At 37.2% G+C, this 16,877-nt stretch overlaps 1 protein-coding gene across 7 annotated transcripts in view; it reads left to right on the top strand.

Annotated features, from left to right (window-relative positions):
* brd4 (bromodomain containing 4) overlaps positions 1-16,877 on the top strand; it is a 176,369-nt gene that overhangs the window by 120,068 nt on the left and 39,424 nt on the right. For 6 of the 7 annotated variants that reach the window (XM_072248423.1, XM_072248421.1, XM_072248425.1 and 3 more), the window contains 2 exons: positions 555-674; positions 12,226-12,348. In XM_072248423.1, the coding sequence (XP_072104524.1) occupies positions 555-674; positions 12,226-12,348 (243 nt within the window). The remainder of the gene's footprint in view (positions 1-554; positions 675-12,225; positions 12,349-16,877) is intronic. The other variant, XM_072248424.1, reaches the window with a different exon arrangement.

The raw sequence follows: 16,877 nt of genomic DNA, 5'->3' as shown, positions 1-16,877 counted from the left end.
TAACTGTCATTGGCAGCTAGTTTATGGTTTTTGATCCCTTCAAACGTTGCTTATGGTATGAGTGAACGTAGCTAAAAGTGAAATTTAACTTGGTCAAAATGTTTTTTTTTATTATTCTCACGATTCTTGAATAATAATTTTTGAAGTTGACCTCTTTGTAAGCAGTAACCATGGATCATTCCCCACATTCCCCTTCTCTCTATCCTTATTTTTGTGCAGCTCTTTACAGCCCAGCTGAGATTGGTATATACTTAGCAATGATTTGAAACCTGTATTCTATTCATTTGATATCAGCAATTTTTTAAAATATCATGCAATGTTTCATTAAGACAAAATTATCATGACCTCACTACGTGCTTCCAAGCATTTGCTAAAGTGTCTCTAGATCATTGGCCTTTTAAGTTGCAAACAATGAATAGATCCTTTTTTCCTTTAGCTGCTTTTCCTTCCTTCAATTTGCATCTGATCCCATGTGCCAAATTAGATTTATTTTATTCACTGTGTAATGGTACCAAAATGTTGGTCCAAATCTTGTTGTGTGATGCTGTTTGCAGTGAAAAAGGTCCCAGGGAAATCGAACGATGAGCTCCAGCTAGACTCGAAGAGTGAGCTGGAAACCAGGTTACATGACGTTAGCGGCCAGCTGAGCTCTGGGAAGAAACCAGGCAGAAAAGGTTGGTGTAGTGCAACCTTGTGAAGTAGATCCTTGGGTAAAATAGGTTGGAGCCAAGGTTAAATTTATTTGTGCATATATGTATTAGCTTTAATTTTGTGGTGCACATACCTCTCAAGCTGCAATGTGATTGGCAGAATTATGGTTCGTGCTTGCGGAAGAGTGCGGCTTTTGGTAGCATTAGTAAATTGATTTGATTGGTTGCATTTAGCTGCTATTTCAACAAGTGTGCGGCTTTATATTGGGTCACAGTTATTTTAAAATCATACAGTTGAGAGGTATGGTGGTAATCTCATCAGTATTTGATTATTGGATTGAAACAGGGTTTTAATAGTGGGTGTACACTACAGGTAATCATTCACGCTGCAATTATAGGTAGAGGGTAAGACATGATTATCTGAAATTTGTTACGAATAGCAATATCTACTTTATCCTGTGTTTTGCCTACAATGAGCAGTCAATATTAATGTTTTATTTTCAGAAAATTATTTTTTGCAGTTGATGTAGCGTCATAAACTACTGGTTCCTGAAATCTTTTCTGCTAATGAAAAATTGTTTGTATACAAATATTTAAAATTGGAAATGGGTAATGCACTGGTAAAAATGAAACCATATCCTTTAAAGTTTCAGATCAGGGCAGTGGGATTAATATTTTCTCCTGGGAATCTTCCAGTGTTGTACACCTGAACCCAGAAATGATTTTGCGGATTCAATATTATAATAGGATGTCAAAAACACTGGTTTCTATGCACATGGCAGCCATCAATTTAATAAAGCAAACTAGTTTCTTTCCTCCACCTCTTGGCCCAGGAAAGAAATTGGGCAGTGCATTGTTTATCTTTATCTAAACAGTATATGTTTGAGTTATAGGGAAAAGTTAATAGGTGAAGGCTTTATTCTCTAGAACATAGGAGAATGAGGGGAGATTTGATAGAGACATATAACATTGAGTTGTATTGATAAGGAAATTGCAAACAGGCTTTTTCAACTGAGGTTGGGTGAGATGAACTAGAGGTCATGGGTTTTGGGTGAAAGGTAAAATGTTTAAGGAGCATAGGGGGAATTTCTTCATTCATAGGGTGGAACAAGCTGCTAGCAGAAGTTGGTGTGGGTTTGATTTCAACATTTAAAAGAAATTTTGTTGGGGGTTAGAGGGCTAAGTTGTGGATGCATGTCAATGGGACTGTATAGGATAATAGTTCAGCATGGACTAGATGGGTTAAAAGCCTGTTTCTGTGCAGTTATGTTCTATGACTATGTGCTCTCGAGAAGCAATACAACTCTTAACAACCAATGTTAGGTGCCTTGAAGCATTTGTCACTTTATGCAGTGCTTCCTTGTACTGTAAATTGATACCCATTGCAGGTCTGTGCTTGTTTCTACAGCAGTGGCCAGGATTAATTCTTGAGATGGGCAGAGGTTGTTCGATTAGTAGAGAGTAAGCAGACTTGATCTGTACTATGAAGGTGATCCCATTGAAGCACTGATCATGCTATTTAAAGTTGATAGGTTGATATTTCTATAGCCACAATCTCAAAATAAGATTCTTGGTTCTGGATTGAAATATATTTCTCCACTGAAGTTGGTAATTCTTTGGAATTCTTTATCCAAAGTATGGATGTTGCTATGAATGTTAAGGATATCAAAGGAAACAAGTGAAATGAGGTTTATACAGAAAAGTGACACCTAAGTGAAAGATCAGCTCCTATTGATTGGGGAGCAGGCGTACGATGGCATAGCGGTTAGCACGATGTTCTTACAGCTCATGGCATCAGTTCAATCCTAGCATCCTCTAAGGAGTTTGTACATCCGCCCTGTGGAATACATGGGTTTCCTCCCATTGTCCAAAGACGTATTGGTTAGTAAGTTAATTGGTCTTTGCAAATTGTCCCAAGATTAGGCTAGGGTTAAATCAAGGGTTGCTGATGGTACAGCTCAAGAGGTTAGAAGGACCTGTTCTGCATTTTATCTCTCAATAAAATGAGGAGTGGGATAGCTTGATCTTATTTTATATTCTTTGTCAGTGTCTGCAATCTTTGGGATAGAAGCTGGATTTTCCCTCATCTTTTGATGTTGATTAAATTTGCATTTAATTGTAAAGGATCAGACTCCAGTGTCCCAAAAGATAGGATTTTTCACTCAATGTAAGTGGCTGGTAATGAGCTACTGAAAGTACTGAATGAGACTCTTCTCATTGTTTCCAGTTATCACTGCTTTACAGAGACGCTCAACTTTTGAAGGTTGAAGTTTATCTCTTTTAGATAAGTGTACAGTTAAAGCGAGATTTGGACATTCCACATAATTTAAAGGATATGATACACAATCACTTTTTTTGGTAGAATTTGAGATCTTGCAAGTAGTTTCTTAAGAAACAGGCTTGTCCTCAAACCTGCACTGTTTGAAATATTTAGTTTGTCATTTTTGGAATTAAGTTGAGAGTGAGATGTTGCCTAATTTGGAATTCACAAGTGTGAAGTTTTGTAGCACGTCTCATTTTGCTGCACTTCTAGTATTGATTAACGAGATATTTTTACAAGTTTTAAATGCTTGGATCTAGTGCAAAGACAAAGATTTTGTTTATAATTTCCTTCTGTTTCCAGAAACGTTATAAACCTCACTGAATTTTCCCACAACTGCCAATGCTCCTTTTCCACTAACTATGAGGGCACAAAAATGAATTGCACTTTGAAAGCTTAGGCTTATTTGGAAGTGTTGTGGACCAGAAATCAAATCCTGCCCCCCCCCCCCCAATGATGAGTTATAATTTTAAACATAAGAATGATGGAGGACAGTAAATGAGGGGCCATTGGGGGGGGTAACAGCATCGAGTATATTCTCTTCCTTTGTGGACAGGCAACAAGTAAGTGCTAAAGATGAAGCTAACTCTTTTGCCATTGTTTAGTCAAGAGTGCTAAACAGATAATTTATCTCGGCATCCTTCAAAATTCTCACCATCATTGAAGCCAGTGTTCAACCTACTTGATCATGTGATATTGTAAAGTTGTTTAGAGCTCTGGCAATCATTAAGGCTGTAGGTTTAGAAATCACTGTAGAATTATGCCTCCAGCCAAGCCGTTCCATTATCATTACAGTATTGACACCTGCCTGATTGTTTGGAAAAATGACCAGGTATGTCCTGTTTATTAAAATTTTTAAATCTTGCATATATAGTACTATACAAAAATCTTGGGCACGTGTGTTTTAAAAAAAAATTCTGTAAAGTGAAGATGCTTTCAAAATTAAAGTTTCTAAATATAACGATATTTACTAAAAAGCAGTTTTAAAAAAACTAACTCAAATCAATGTGAAAATTACTTCAATTTTCTTAAGTACATTGTCTTGCAGCCTTATAAGAAAGTCAGCTGGTAGGTTGTTCGAAGCATCTTGGAGAACTTGCTACAGTTCTTCTTCAGACTTTGGCTGTTTTGTTTGCTTCTGTCTCTCCAGGTAATCCCAGACAGTCTTGATGAAGATGAAATCGGGGCTCTGTAGAGGGTGTATCATCTATTGCAGGATGACCTCTTTCTTTTCACTGAAAATAGTTCTTTATGACTTTGGCAGTGTGTTTGGGGTGATTGTCCTGCTGCAGTATGATGATAGGGCTGATCTTATGGCACCTTGATGGTATTGCATGTACTTATGCTTGTACTTAGCATTGAGGATTGCATTAATTCTGACCTGTCACCAACTCCATTTGCAGAAATGCAGCTCCAAACCTGCAAGGAACCTCATGCTTTACTGCTGGCTGCAGACACTTATCCAGGTAGCACTGTCCAGCTCTTCCACAGACAAACTGCCTCTGATTTGAGCCAAAAATTTCAAATTTTGACTTGTCAGTCCAGAGCACTTGTTGCTATTGTTCAGCACCCCGGTCCGTGTGTTTTTGTGTGTAGGTAAATCTCTTGGTGTTGTTTCCACTTCAGAGGAATGGCTGTTTGACAGGAACTCTTCCATGAAGACCACTTCTGACCAGACTTTTCTGGACTATAGAGGGGTGTACTTTGGTTCCAGTGGTTTCTGTGAGTTCAGAACTGATGGAAGTGCTGAACTACTTCCGACTTAGAAGGGACGCTAATTTGATGCATCGCTCATGTGCTGCACTCCGTTTTTGTGGTTGATCACTATGCTTCTGGTCCTCAACTTGCCTGTTTCTTAGTGGTTCTTCAGAAGAGCTCGTACAACACATCTTGAAACTCCTGTCTGTTGCAAAATTTTTGCTTGGGAGAGGACCTTGCTGATGCACATTGACCACCTTGCGTTTTGTTTCTATGCTCACTCTTGCCTTGGTGTAAGAAGTGATGATTTGAAGGTTAAACAGTTACACCTGGCACACACTCATCTTTTAGTTTGGTTGGCCTTTGCCCAGTTGGATTCCTTCTGCACCTGTTTCTGTTTCATTTAATTAGCTTAGGTCATTCAGCTTATTATGTCATTGATCATTAGCACCTGTTTGTTATCTTTGTTTAATCACGTACTGGGCTATAGACCTAAAAAAAATCAAGCTTTTAGTTTGAAAGTGGTGTATTCCTTATTATGTTACTTGAACGAAATACAAAAGTTTCTCAACATTTTGTTTGGAAATCTAAAATTGCTCTTTTCTAAATACTCACGAATGCTCAAAACAAAAAGTAAACCTCTAAAACTAAAGTTGTATTTAAAAAGGGTGCCTAAGACTTGCACAATACTGTAACTGCCCATTCAATCTACACTCAATCAAGAAGTTGAAGGTGTCGTCAACAGTGCTAGCGAGCAGCTCTTGCTCACCAGTAGCATATTCATTGATGCTGATTTGGATTTTTACCAGAGTCACTTTGCTTCAAACTTTATTAGAGTTAGTTTAAACATAGACCACAAAGCTGAATTCCTGAATTGAGAGTAGCTGCTCATGGCACTGAGGCAGCAAGGGCTAACCATCTTGCAGTGAGAAGGATTACTGTGGCTTTTGGAGGTCAGTTGTTGTAGCCCCAGGATATTACTGTAGCAGTTTCTCAAGGTATTATTCAGAAGGTCAGAAATAGAAATGGTTGCTGAAGATGACACCATCTTCACTACAATTTGCAATTCTTTGGTGAATGAAACAGTCCAAGCCTGAATGCCAGAAATATTGGGACAAGGCTCAGACATGGACTGGTGGTGGCAAATAATATTTGTACCAGAAGAAAGAAAGTTCCAGACAATAACCATTGTCTGAATAGCTATTGGTGGTGTGCAATAGTTATTGCTGTGGCCGACTCCCCACCGACGCACTTGATCAGAAGCTTAGCACAGCCAGCCACATCAGCGTTGTGGAAACGAGAGCAGCTGCAATGCTGAGCATCTTTTAGTGAGTGACTTGCTTTCTGACACTCTTATTGTAAGGTCTAAGTAATTGTCAACACTTTTACTGGATTAGGTGTTACAGAGTCTACTATCTACAAAATGCACTACAATTTCTCATCTAGACCACTAGTACAACTCTTCCCAAACCCACGGCCTTTGCCACCAAGAAGTTGAGGGCTTTGGGCACATGGGAACAATATCCCCTCCAGTTTGCCCTTGATGCACACCATCATGATTTGGAAATGCATTACTATTAGTTCATTATTTCTGTCCCAACAGTGGAATTTCTTTACCAAAAAAATACAAGCAGTTCAAAATATCAGTACACTGCCAATTTTGAAGGGCATTTTGGAACAGACTGATTTCAGGCATTGCCAACAATAAATCCAAATAAAATTATGTCCTCTGGGCTCAGTTCCATGTCTGTGCTGATCTAACTTACCTCAGTCTGAAGGATAGGGTTACTCTAATTGGCTTTCTGCCCCAAGGCCCAGGTTTTAATTTTTATTGTGGGAGGGTGAGTGTGAGAAGAATCAAAGGTCTTGTACTCCCTAGTTAATTCAACTGAAGCGTTAGACTGGATAATGAGGTTTTTTCGGTAACAGGTCCATTGTTGATAAACATCAAAATTCCACTCATTTATGCTCAAAGAATAGCTACTTGGCAGTGATGTAAGATTGTGGCTGGAGCCATATTATAGGTCGACATTCAAACAACTGTACTCTTCAGAAGTATTTAATTGCATACAGAAAGTGCCTTGGATATTGTGTCTTTGAATCGATGATACAAATGTTATTTTTCAAAAGTCAGTGATTTAAGGAACAACCTTGGTGTACAAAATTCTGGTCGTCTTTGATTACCTTTGTCTAGATTATGATCCCGGAAATGGAAGTGTTAACATGTGAGGAACATTTGGTTCTGAGCCTATATTCACTGGAGTTTAGAAGAATGGGGTGGGGAGGTGTTTGTTATCTCAGTGAAACCTGTTGAAAGGAACTAGATAGAGTAGGCATGGAGAGGATGTTACCTATGGTGGGGAAGTTGTGTACCAGAGAGCACAGCCACAGAATACAAGAGCATCCTTTGAGAACACCGAGGAATTTCTTTAGCCAGAGGGTGGTGAATTTGTGGAATTAATTGCCAGTGGTGGTGGTGTAGGCCCAAGTCATTGGGTTTATTTAAAGCAGAGGCTAATAGGTTCTTGATTGGAGTGTCAAAGGTTACTGGAGAAGTGCTCCTATGCCTTATGGTCTTATTACCCTGTTTTAAGTTATTTTTTGTGGTACTAGTAGCTTTTCTGGATACTGTTTATTACACTGCAATGAGTCTGTCTGACTATTTGTATTTATAAATGTCAAGTGAAAAGACCCTGTTGTGATGGAAGTTATGAATGACTATGCTTAAAAATACTTAATATAAATGATTACTGGTGTTGGGTCATTAAAAAATGAACAATTCAATGACTGGAGACGAAATAGGGAATTTGTTAAAGTAATTTCTCATAGAAGATAAACATTGCAAGGAATAAATTATTAGCAAAGATTTTGAGGAGTTTTGTCTACATATTTTGAAAATGGCTGTAAATAGTGATCAAAGTATATTGTAGCCATGCCTACATAAAAAAAGGACTAGTATGTTCTTTGAGCCAATATACTTGAGCATCTTGATTAATATTAACATCCCTAACCACTGGGTACGGTTCAATCTTGTAATTTAAATATAATCTTGAAAATTCTTCTCTTTATATGGATCAAACTAGCCCAAGGATCTGCACATCCACTATTCATATCAGAGAATTCTTGCTAACACTGTTATACTGTCATTTTCAAAAACAGGCTAGGTATTCTATTGATGTTTATGTCAAATATGTACACAAGCTGCCATTTTGTTCGATTGGTCTCCTGTCCCCTGCAATTAGAGATTTTTGCCATTATAATCAGCAATCTTTTCTCTTTCAAGTACCTTCTTTCTTGATCACATAGGAACCTTACCTTAGGAATAGTGTTCCTTTCACTTAATGTTAAATGTGTCTTTCATGGTGTAGCTTGCATACCATGCATTTTAAGACAGGGCTGTAACTGTATTTAACCATTAACCTGGCTGTCTCCTTTTAGCCACTACTGCAAGTCCAGTTTAAAAACAGCAGGAGACAATTAGTTACAAATTTCATGCTATTGACTTTCATTGTTTTAAAATCGATATGCATCAGTGACTGAGAGGCATATGGTGTCTCATAAAGGTATACAGATAAAGAGCAGGAAGGTAATTGTAGAGTTGTAAAAAGAAAATCAGTCGACTGTACTTCTTCCTAGAGATGCTGCCTGGCCTGCTGCGTTCACCAGCAACTTTGATGTGTGTTGCTTGAATTTCCAGCATCTGCAGAATTCCTGTTGTTTTTGACAGCAGCTCGCCTTGAGTTTTACCATGAGTATTTAGTCATTTGAATGTGTTACTTAAAATGGGCAAAAGTTTGCTCATTGTGTTACTTCGAGATCTCTTCAAAGTACATTAATTATCAAAGAATGTATACCATATACAACCACGAGATTCATCTTGGAGGCACCCACAAAGCAAAGAAAAACAAATCGTGCAAACAATAAAAAATTTATATAAATAATACACAGAACATGAACTGCGAAGCCCCAAAAGTTGGTCCACAGCCATGGAGCCAGTTCAGTGCTGTGTCTGGTCCAGGAGGCTGATGGCTGCAGAGTCAGTTTACTACTGAAGTTGGTAAAGGCTCATGAAGTACTGAGCTGAACACTGGTTCGTCCCTCGCCTTCTGCCTTCATGTCTTTATCTTTTTAATCTGGCTTGACACTTAAATCAGCTAAACCCCAATTTGCTTTTTGCTTTCGGACTCAGGCACTGCTTCAGTCCAACCCCAAGTCTGCTCCAGTAGTGGCTACCCCGGCCATATCTGCATTCTCGAGAGTCCAGTTCATAAAATCCTTCAGTGTGCTGCAAAAATGCCAGGTCTTGCAGGCGGTTCAAAAGCACAACTCCCAAAGGAAAATTACAAGCTGTGGGTTGCAATGATCATGGTTCAGAAAAAGTATATTTATTAGTTAATAGTTTTATTAGCTCTCAGCAAAATGTTGCCATGTCTTGCCAGTGCCATCTTGGATCTTTTAGGGAGTTAACTTTGGATGACCAGGAATGTTTGTCCCTTTGGGCAGAGTACAGGCATAGTTCCTTCCACTGTCAAAAAAGCAGTGAAACCTGAAATGCAGGAGGTTTCCACATCCTTGGTGCAATCTTCAGGTGCATAACTGTGATATGCAAATTAATTGTAATTTGTATGGTTTGGATTATACTGTAGGAAAGCATTCAACCTAGGGTTCTGCAAATGGTCATTAACATTTGCTCCCTTACATAGAAATTCTGCATCTCTTTAAAGGAGAAATGAACTTCCAGGACAATGAAGGACAAAACCTGTGAACTGCCTGCACTACTGTATCAGATTATTTTATTAATGAGCATTGTTATGTCTGTAACCCAATAGCTAAACCTGTGATTTGTTGCATTTAATGGTGGTTTATGCTTTTTGTACCCTGTTAATGTAAATTGAAAAACAATGACCGGTTTCATTTTAAATTTTTAACCTGACTATGCAATTAGTGGAGAAAATGTTTTTTATATGTTCCACTATTGGGTTATTTAAGCTGAAGTAGATGCAGTGGTATCATGATTGGAATTCTGAATGCTGAAATATCAAGTAATGAAGTCTGGTTTTGGTAATTTATCACTGTCTCTGAGAACTTTTGGATTTGAAATGCTAGGTTTTTTTAAATGATGCCCACCAGTTAATTTAGTCTCCCCAGTTACCCTTTTTAATTGTTGATTCCAGTCCCAGATAACAAATAAACTCTTAAATTGTTTAGTGATTCATGTAACCCAGGGAAATGCTTAAAATCAATTTGCTTCTTAACAGAATGTAATTTATTTTACTGGTTAACAATTCATTTCAGTAAACCATCACAAATTATAGTAAACCATTGATAAAATCATTATGAAGCCAATTTAAAATAGTGAGTATTCTTTAGTCAGATGAACTGGGCACCTGCATGATCCCTAGTGCAGCTGTTTGAGCTCCTTATTCAGTTCTCTTTCACACAGGCCTTTTTACCTTTGTCTCCTCATTGAAATGAATCAGAAGCTCTTGTAATGGCTCTGTTCTGTAATCACTGTGGACCCTTTCACTACCTCTCATTTGTTAAAATACTTGACTGGCAATTGTTGAGCAAACATGAGTGATCAGAAACAAAATATTTTAAAGGCTGAAGCCTTCAGCTTTTGTCCCTGCCATTAATATGCCAATTGCCTATTGAGCCAGATTTTAGTATTCTTTTAGCCTGACCATACCTGCTCCATTTCCTAATTCCACCTCTAACTTTGACAGCAACACTTCTTCAGGTGAAATGTTGTGTCATGCTTTTATTACTCTGGACTTGACTTTCCTATGACATCAGGCCGGAATTTCATTATTCACTAGAAATAAACTTGTGGTCATCTGAAATTCTGCTACTTCCTGTTTTATTTTGCAACACATTCTCATTGCTCTTTATCAACTGGTTTCTAGATTGATATGTCAAAATTAACTTTCTCAACTTTTCAAATATTTGGTGGCTTAAAGAAGTTGAAGGATATATGGGGTCAGGAAAGGAGATTGTGTGTGAGGTAGATGTTCAGCTGCCATGGTCTAGCTGAATGTTGGATTTGATCTGTAAATTTACAGCGGAAATAAACCTAAATTAATGTCACTGATGTGATTTTTGCACTGCTGTAAATAAAACAGTAATATAGCAACTTTGAGACAATGGTATGAAATCGTTAAAGGGACTGGAAGCGAAGCCTTTTAGTATCAATTATTGTGAACCATGTTGAAAGTTAGGAACTTTAGTTGTTAGAACTATGAAAAGCAAAATAGGAAGATACTACATATAAATTGAACTTCTAAATGCTTAGAATCATAACAATATAGCTACATCAAAGTAGAAGCTTTACCATATCAGTGAAGGTCTTCAGTTAGATTCAGCATAGCTAGCTCTTAGACTTGGGAATTGAAAAAAAAACATTGCTTGTCAAGCTGATTGGATATTGCTGGGACCTCAGATCTTGCTGGTTCAAAGGATTAAAAAAAATAAAACACTGCCTGCTCCCAATTTAAAATTTTCAGTGTTTGGACTTATCATTAATCCATAAAGAAGAGTTCAAAATCAAGTAAGAATATTAGAGCACCAGTACACCATTGATCACTTTAATGTGAATGCTAATATTCTATGTAAAGTCTTCTCAACTTGGAATAGCATGAGAATGATTCTTCTGCTATCCTTTTAATTATTCTGAAAGAGGGCTGGGAAGTTATGAGAAAAATAGCTGAGCCCAATTCTCTGTTTCCTGTGATTATAATTTTTGCATGTGATTTAGATGTGCAAGTGATGCTGTATCACGTAACTGTTATTTTTCTCATTATTCCCTGTCCCCTTAAACTAGTGAAAAATGGAATTAACTCATTATAGGTTCATCACATTAGAGTTTAATTATTTCATTTACCCAGAATAGATTTAGCTTACATGTGTCATAAAAGGAGAATGGTTTGTTTCATGCTCTGCAGCAAAAAGCAGTGTTCCAAAATGAGTGTATTCACTCAAATGTGCTCTAAGATTAAATGTATAGTAATTTGGGTTGACGTACAGTACTGTGCAGAAGTCTTGCATGCATATATAGTTTGAGTGCCCGAGAATTTTGCATTGTACTGTATGTAACAAGTATATCAGTTAACTAGGAAGATGATTGGGCAACAGAAATAACAGTACTTAGCTTTGTGTTAGTTCAATAGTATTGTGCTGGAAAGACATAACATACAATACCGTGCAAAAGTCTTAGGTACTATACCTAAGAATTTTGGACAGCACTGTAGTTAATTCTTAAGCAGTTTCGCTTTAATTTTGTTGTATCTTCAAATTACTTCAGTTATGAAAAGTCTAAAGTATGGATCTTGTTTTTACATTCTTAAGAATTATAGATTTTACAGTATTTTGACTTGTGTCTAATGTATTATATGCAATATGAAGCAAGCATGTTAAGAAATAATTAACTTTGATTAACTCATGATTAACAGCAAACAAAACAGCCCAGACATTATAGTTTTGAACTTTAGTGAAGCCAGTTGGTTTCAATATTGACAATTGAGCAGTCTTTTTACTTACACAATAATTCTCTTTGTACAGCTGAGAAGCATGACGTAAGCATGGATGTGGGAGGCCCCTCAAGGATGAGAAGCAGCAGCAGTTCTTCTGAATCAGACAGTAGCAGTGACTCCAGCTCCTCTGAGAGCAACGACTCTGAAACAGGTTAGCGTCAATTCTTTCAGTAATTGAGCCTGTTGCTAGCCTGGCGCTGGCAAAGTCTGTTTCCCCCTGCCCCACGTACTCTGTTTACCACCCATCGTAGTTTTCACAAACGACAACCAGTGACTTCTAAATATCACTGCAATACATACAGTTTGCCAGATTAATGGAGTTGGAGCCTTTTGCCAGTAGTTCCTTGTGTTAAAAAGAACAACATGTCTGGAAGAGATTCTAGCGCTAGTCTGTTTAAGCTGCATAGACAAAGTGCAATAGTACTGACAGTGACCATTGAAAGCCATAAAAAGAGCTTGAGTTGCACTTAAATTAGAAAGCAGCTTCAACAGAGAAAATTGTTTTGCTCTTGGAAAAACAGGATTGTTTTTTTTCTACCTCGTCTTTTGAAAGATCAACGTTTGACTACCAGCAAATGAAATTTCCTTCACCTGTCTAAAAAAAATTATGAAGGATTTCTGGTCAGGACATGCATATGGAATGCTGTTTACAAAACATGGTTTTCACCTGTGTGCAGTTCGTGTAGCATTTCAGATGGTTGGTGCTAACACTGTTCTGTGGTGAATGGGGCAGGTTTCAAGATATTCCCCCAACTCCATGTGCACTGTGGACTCTTGCGCAGTAAGGTATATGTGCATTTTCTAAATTTGATTATATAAACAATAAGAGGACAGCAAAAGGAGGAGAAACAAACCTGGTGGGCTGCAGATTTTTATCCTTTCAACTGTCACAATTGGCAAAATTATCTACATTCTGCGTTCTACTACTACACCTTCATGGCCGTCGACTCAGTGAGATTTCGCATAAAAAGCAAGTAAGCTACTTAATTATGTACCCTTTTTTTAACTATTGTAGAAAATACCCAGTTAGTTAGTTGCAAGGCTGTCCCTTTAATCTTGGAGCCAGCTGTTTCAAACTTTGCTTGTGTATTTTCTCTTGAATCAGTCATAGTTTATAAATGGTCTTGTAATCACCACTTAGGTATTCCCACCTAATTATCATTTCAAGAAAAAAACATTTCTGCATATATGACCATATCAGACCTTTGTTACTGTCATTACCCATAACAGTCATTGCTGAATATTTGAACTAAAATTCTATTTAACACAGTGATCTGTTTGTTGTATTGCACACTCTATTAAAGAAACAGATGTTAACTGTACAGGCTTTTATTCATTCAAGAATTCTCTAATCTGAAAATTGTTTGAGACCTTTCACTCAAACCTTCTGACTCTTCCCTGTTCTGCATTCTATATTGTTACTTCCACTCACAAAATGGTTTGAAATGCTGGACTAGAAACCTATATTTTTTTGAAATGTTGAAATTTACCATCAAGATTTCTAGATACTTGTGTTGTAGTCTTGTCGATCATTTCAAATTTTCAACTTTTTCAGTTTAGACCTTAGGAGTTCTTTAGATGACCATACCTGTCCTTTCCTACTCCAAAATCCAAGTGTCCTGAAATCAAAGTATTTGTTCCACTGAAGTGTCATTATGCTGATGAAAAAATAGGCTTCTAATTAACACCATATGCACCTTCAGGTTACAGTGGGTAAATTTCATTATGTACATTAGTTGGTCATTCAAGATTTGATCACAACTGTTCTAAGGGGCTCTTGCTTTGTGTGTTTAATATATCCAAGATATTTGTCAACAGTTTTATTTTTGTAATGTGCACTCCATTATCTTGCGTGTTACGGTATGTATGGTCTTTGGATGCTGTGATTTCTTACACAAATGCTATCTTTGAGATGAGTGATTTTTTTTTTAGTTATAAGCTGTACTTTTCTAAAGATTGAATTGTGTAATAGCCACAGAGTGCAGAGTTTGCAACTGAGAGGTCAGCCGGCTGAATATTACATGGTTCCTCCTGTGATTTCTAATACAAGACTCAATCTTGTATCAGGGGCTGGGTCACAGATGTGTTTGTATGTTGGGTTTACTCTACAGAGTTGAGAAGTCCAAAACCATTGTTTGGAATTAACTCATTGACTTCAGTAAATACACTTAATAAAAGAGCTTTTCCAAGTACTGGGAAACTTTTTAAACCACCACATAGTTCAGTAAATATTGCATCGTATATTTTGTTAGATGGCCCATAGCCCAGTTGTAGAAGGCTAATTTTTGAGATACTGCAATCTTCATTTGAACAACAAAGAAAGGAGTTTCTTCAAAGATGTACAAAATGTTGTGAATAACCTCCAAACATTGGGAGTGTGCATATGAAGCCTTGAGCTCAGATGACTATAACCAATGTAGATTTTGTGGTGTGACTCAAATTTCCAAGTTATAAAGCAATGGATACGATGTTTCTAATTAACTACAGGCTCTCGTTTTTTCTAGTGATTGAGTGACTGAAGCTCGTACTTTGTATCCATTATAGATGTTAGCTAATTTGATCACTAGGAGCAACACAACTCGACCTGGTTCTATTTGCATCCTGTAGTCCATGCAGATGATTACACATTTGCCACAAGGTGTTGCAGAAATGCTTCCAGGGTTTTGCTGTTTTAAAATGAATTTACTGATACCGTGCCTGATGTTAGTCTGGTTGAGATCAAATAATTAATATTCAGCCCTGGACTAGTTTAATATTAATGGCTTTATATACGGGCAAAAATTTGGTTTCAGCTGCTGATCAGTGGGGCCCAGTTTCAGTCATGCACGTACACATCATGCACATAAATATGACATTAAAATGTGATCAGATCTGCAAAATAAATGGCAGACTTGGCCTTGTTAGTCAAACTGGGAAATATTCCACACTTGCCACAGTCTTAACTCTCGCAAATGTTATAAATATCTCCGTGTTGAGTTACTCATCTGGATTCTTGAGAAAAGAACACTGGAATAGCAGAAGGAGAATGTAGAAGTTTAATTTGAAACCAGCTCATGCAATTGGAGTAGTTCCAAGTGTAATTACAATATATACAACTGTTGAATTTTCAACAAGTTTGTGAAAGTGTAAGTTATGCCAGCATTGCTGTTTTTTCTTCAGATCAGCTCCCACTTTATGGAAATTGTGACAACCCCACCTGGGAATGAATTTTGCACAGTAACTATTTCTTTGTGCATCTTTCTCCAGCAGTTATTAGTGATTCCATCAGCTTTTGATCTTCCTAAAGTGGAAGAATGTACAATAGGCCACAAGTCGCAGAGTGATGGAACAAGTGACTTTATTGATACTTGTGTAATTTGGGACAATGTCACGCACTGCGTGTATTGTGTCAAATTGTCCCAACCACCGGTATCCTTGGTGACTGACGTGAAAGGATAAGTAGGGTCACCATGCATATAAAAAATGCACAATAACAATAACAGTGAAATTTTTGTGAGGGTAGATTAATCTACAGCATTACTGTATATTACTTTGCATCTTTTGATTTATTGGCATTCTTGTTTGAAGCATTTCAAGTTGTTTCCTAGTGGAATGGCTAGTGCACTTGCATTAAAACCAATTCCCTGAATATTTTCTGTGATTACTTTCACGGTTGGAAGTTACAATCCACTTGTTTGTCATTGTAGGAATTTTAGTATGGTGATATTGTCACTGATAGAAAATATTTTAAAGATAGGCGCTATCTGATCCATTCAAATTTGTTGGTAACTTTGAAGCCATTGTTTTAACTCAAAAATATTTCAGACTTAACATTTGGGAATTCCTATACTTTTCTCTCTTTTTTAAAGTGCATTTCAATTTGTACATGTGTGACATGCATGATTTTAAGCACTGGTGCTCTGGTGAGAGACTTGCTATTTTAAAAAAATAGTGTATGAATCAGAAATACAATCTGCAAGTTTTCAATCTTGGTTAATTTCTGCTGGGGCAAAATCGGTGTTACAGTTAGTTTCGTTGTAACTTTGGTGCTTTTGACTGTGGGGCTAGATATTTGTGTTGGGAGGTGGTATTCTGGAAAAAAGTTAATTACATGGCTGCTTTAATTTGTAACTAATTGAAATTGTCTACTTGAAAATTAATGAATGCTCATTTTTGCATAGAAATTGGCACTGCAGTCTTTTCAGAATCCATACTGATGTGTTCTGAAGCTGGTGCTGTGCAAGGAACGAGATTGGTGTGGATTTGATTGCTTTTGTAAGATCATTTCAGATCTAAGTTGATTTGGGATCACGAATGATGCCACACTTTTTGCTCTTACAAACATGATCGGTCACAGGTTGGGAATGGCTTATTACAATCCTTTGCAGTTGGAGTAGGTTTCAGAATGGATGAGTTCTTTAAAATCTAGACTTATGAGAACTGCAAAATGATGCATTGCATTTAGCCAGAAGTAACTTGTAAACAAGGTATCAAATTGATATTTTGTTAAATATCTTTTGAATCTAGTTAACAGGACAGAAACCTTTACTTCTCTTTTGAACTGGCATAGCTGGCCCCTCAGTCAAAACTTTAGCACTCGTTGGCTACTTTCCTTTTTTAACTTTTTTAAAAAAATTTGTAAGCCAGAACAGATGTGTTTTTTAGAAAAAGAAACTGGACAATGTATTCCAATTTATTGTG

This window comes from Mobula birostris, chromosome 32, assembly GCF_030028105.1.
Source record: "Mobula birostris isolate sMobBir1 chromosome 32, sMobBir1.hap1, whole genome shotgun sequence".
Classification (NCBI taxonomy): domain Eukaryota; kingdom Metazoa; phylum Chordata; class Chondrichthyes; order Myliobatiformes; family Myliobatidae; genus Mobula; species Mobula birostris.
Note: the sequence above shows the minus strand (reverse complement) of the source record. Positions and strands in the feature narration are given on the sequence as shown.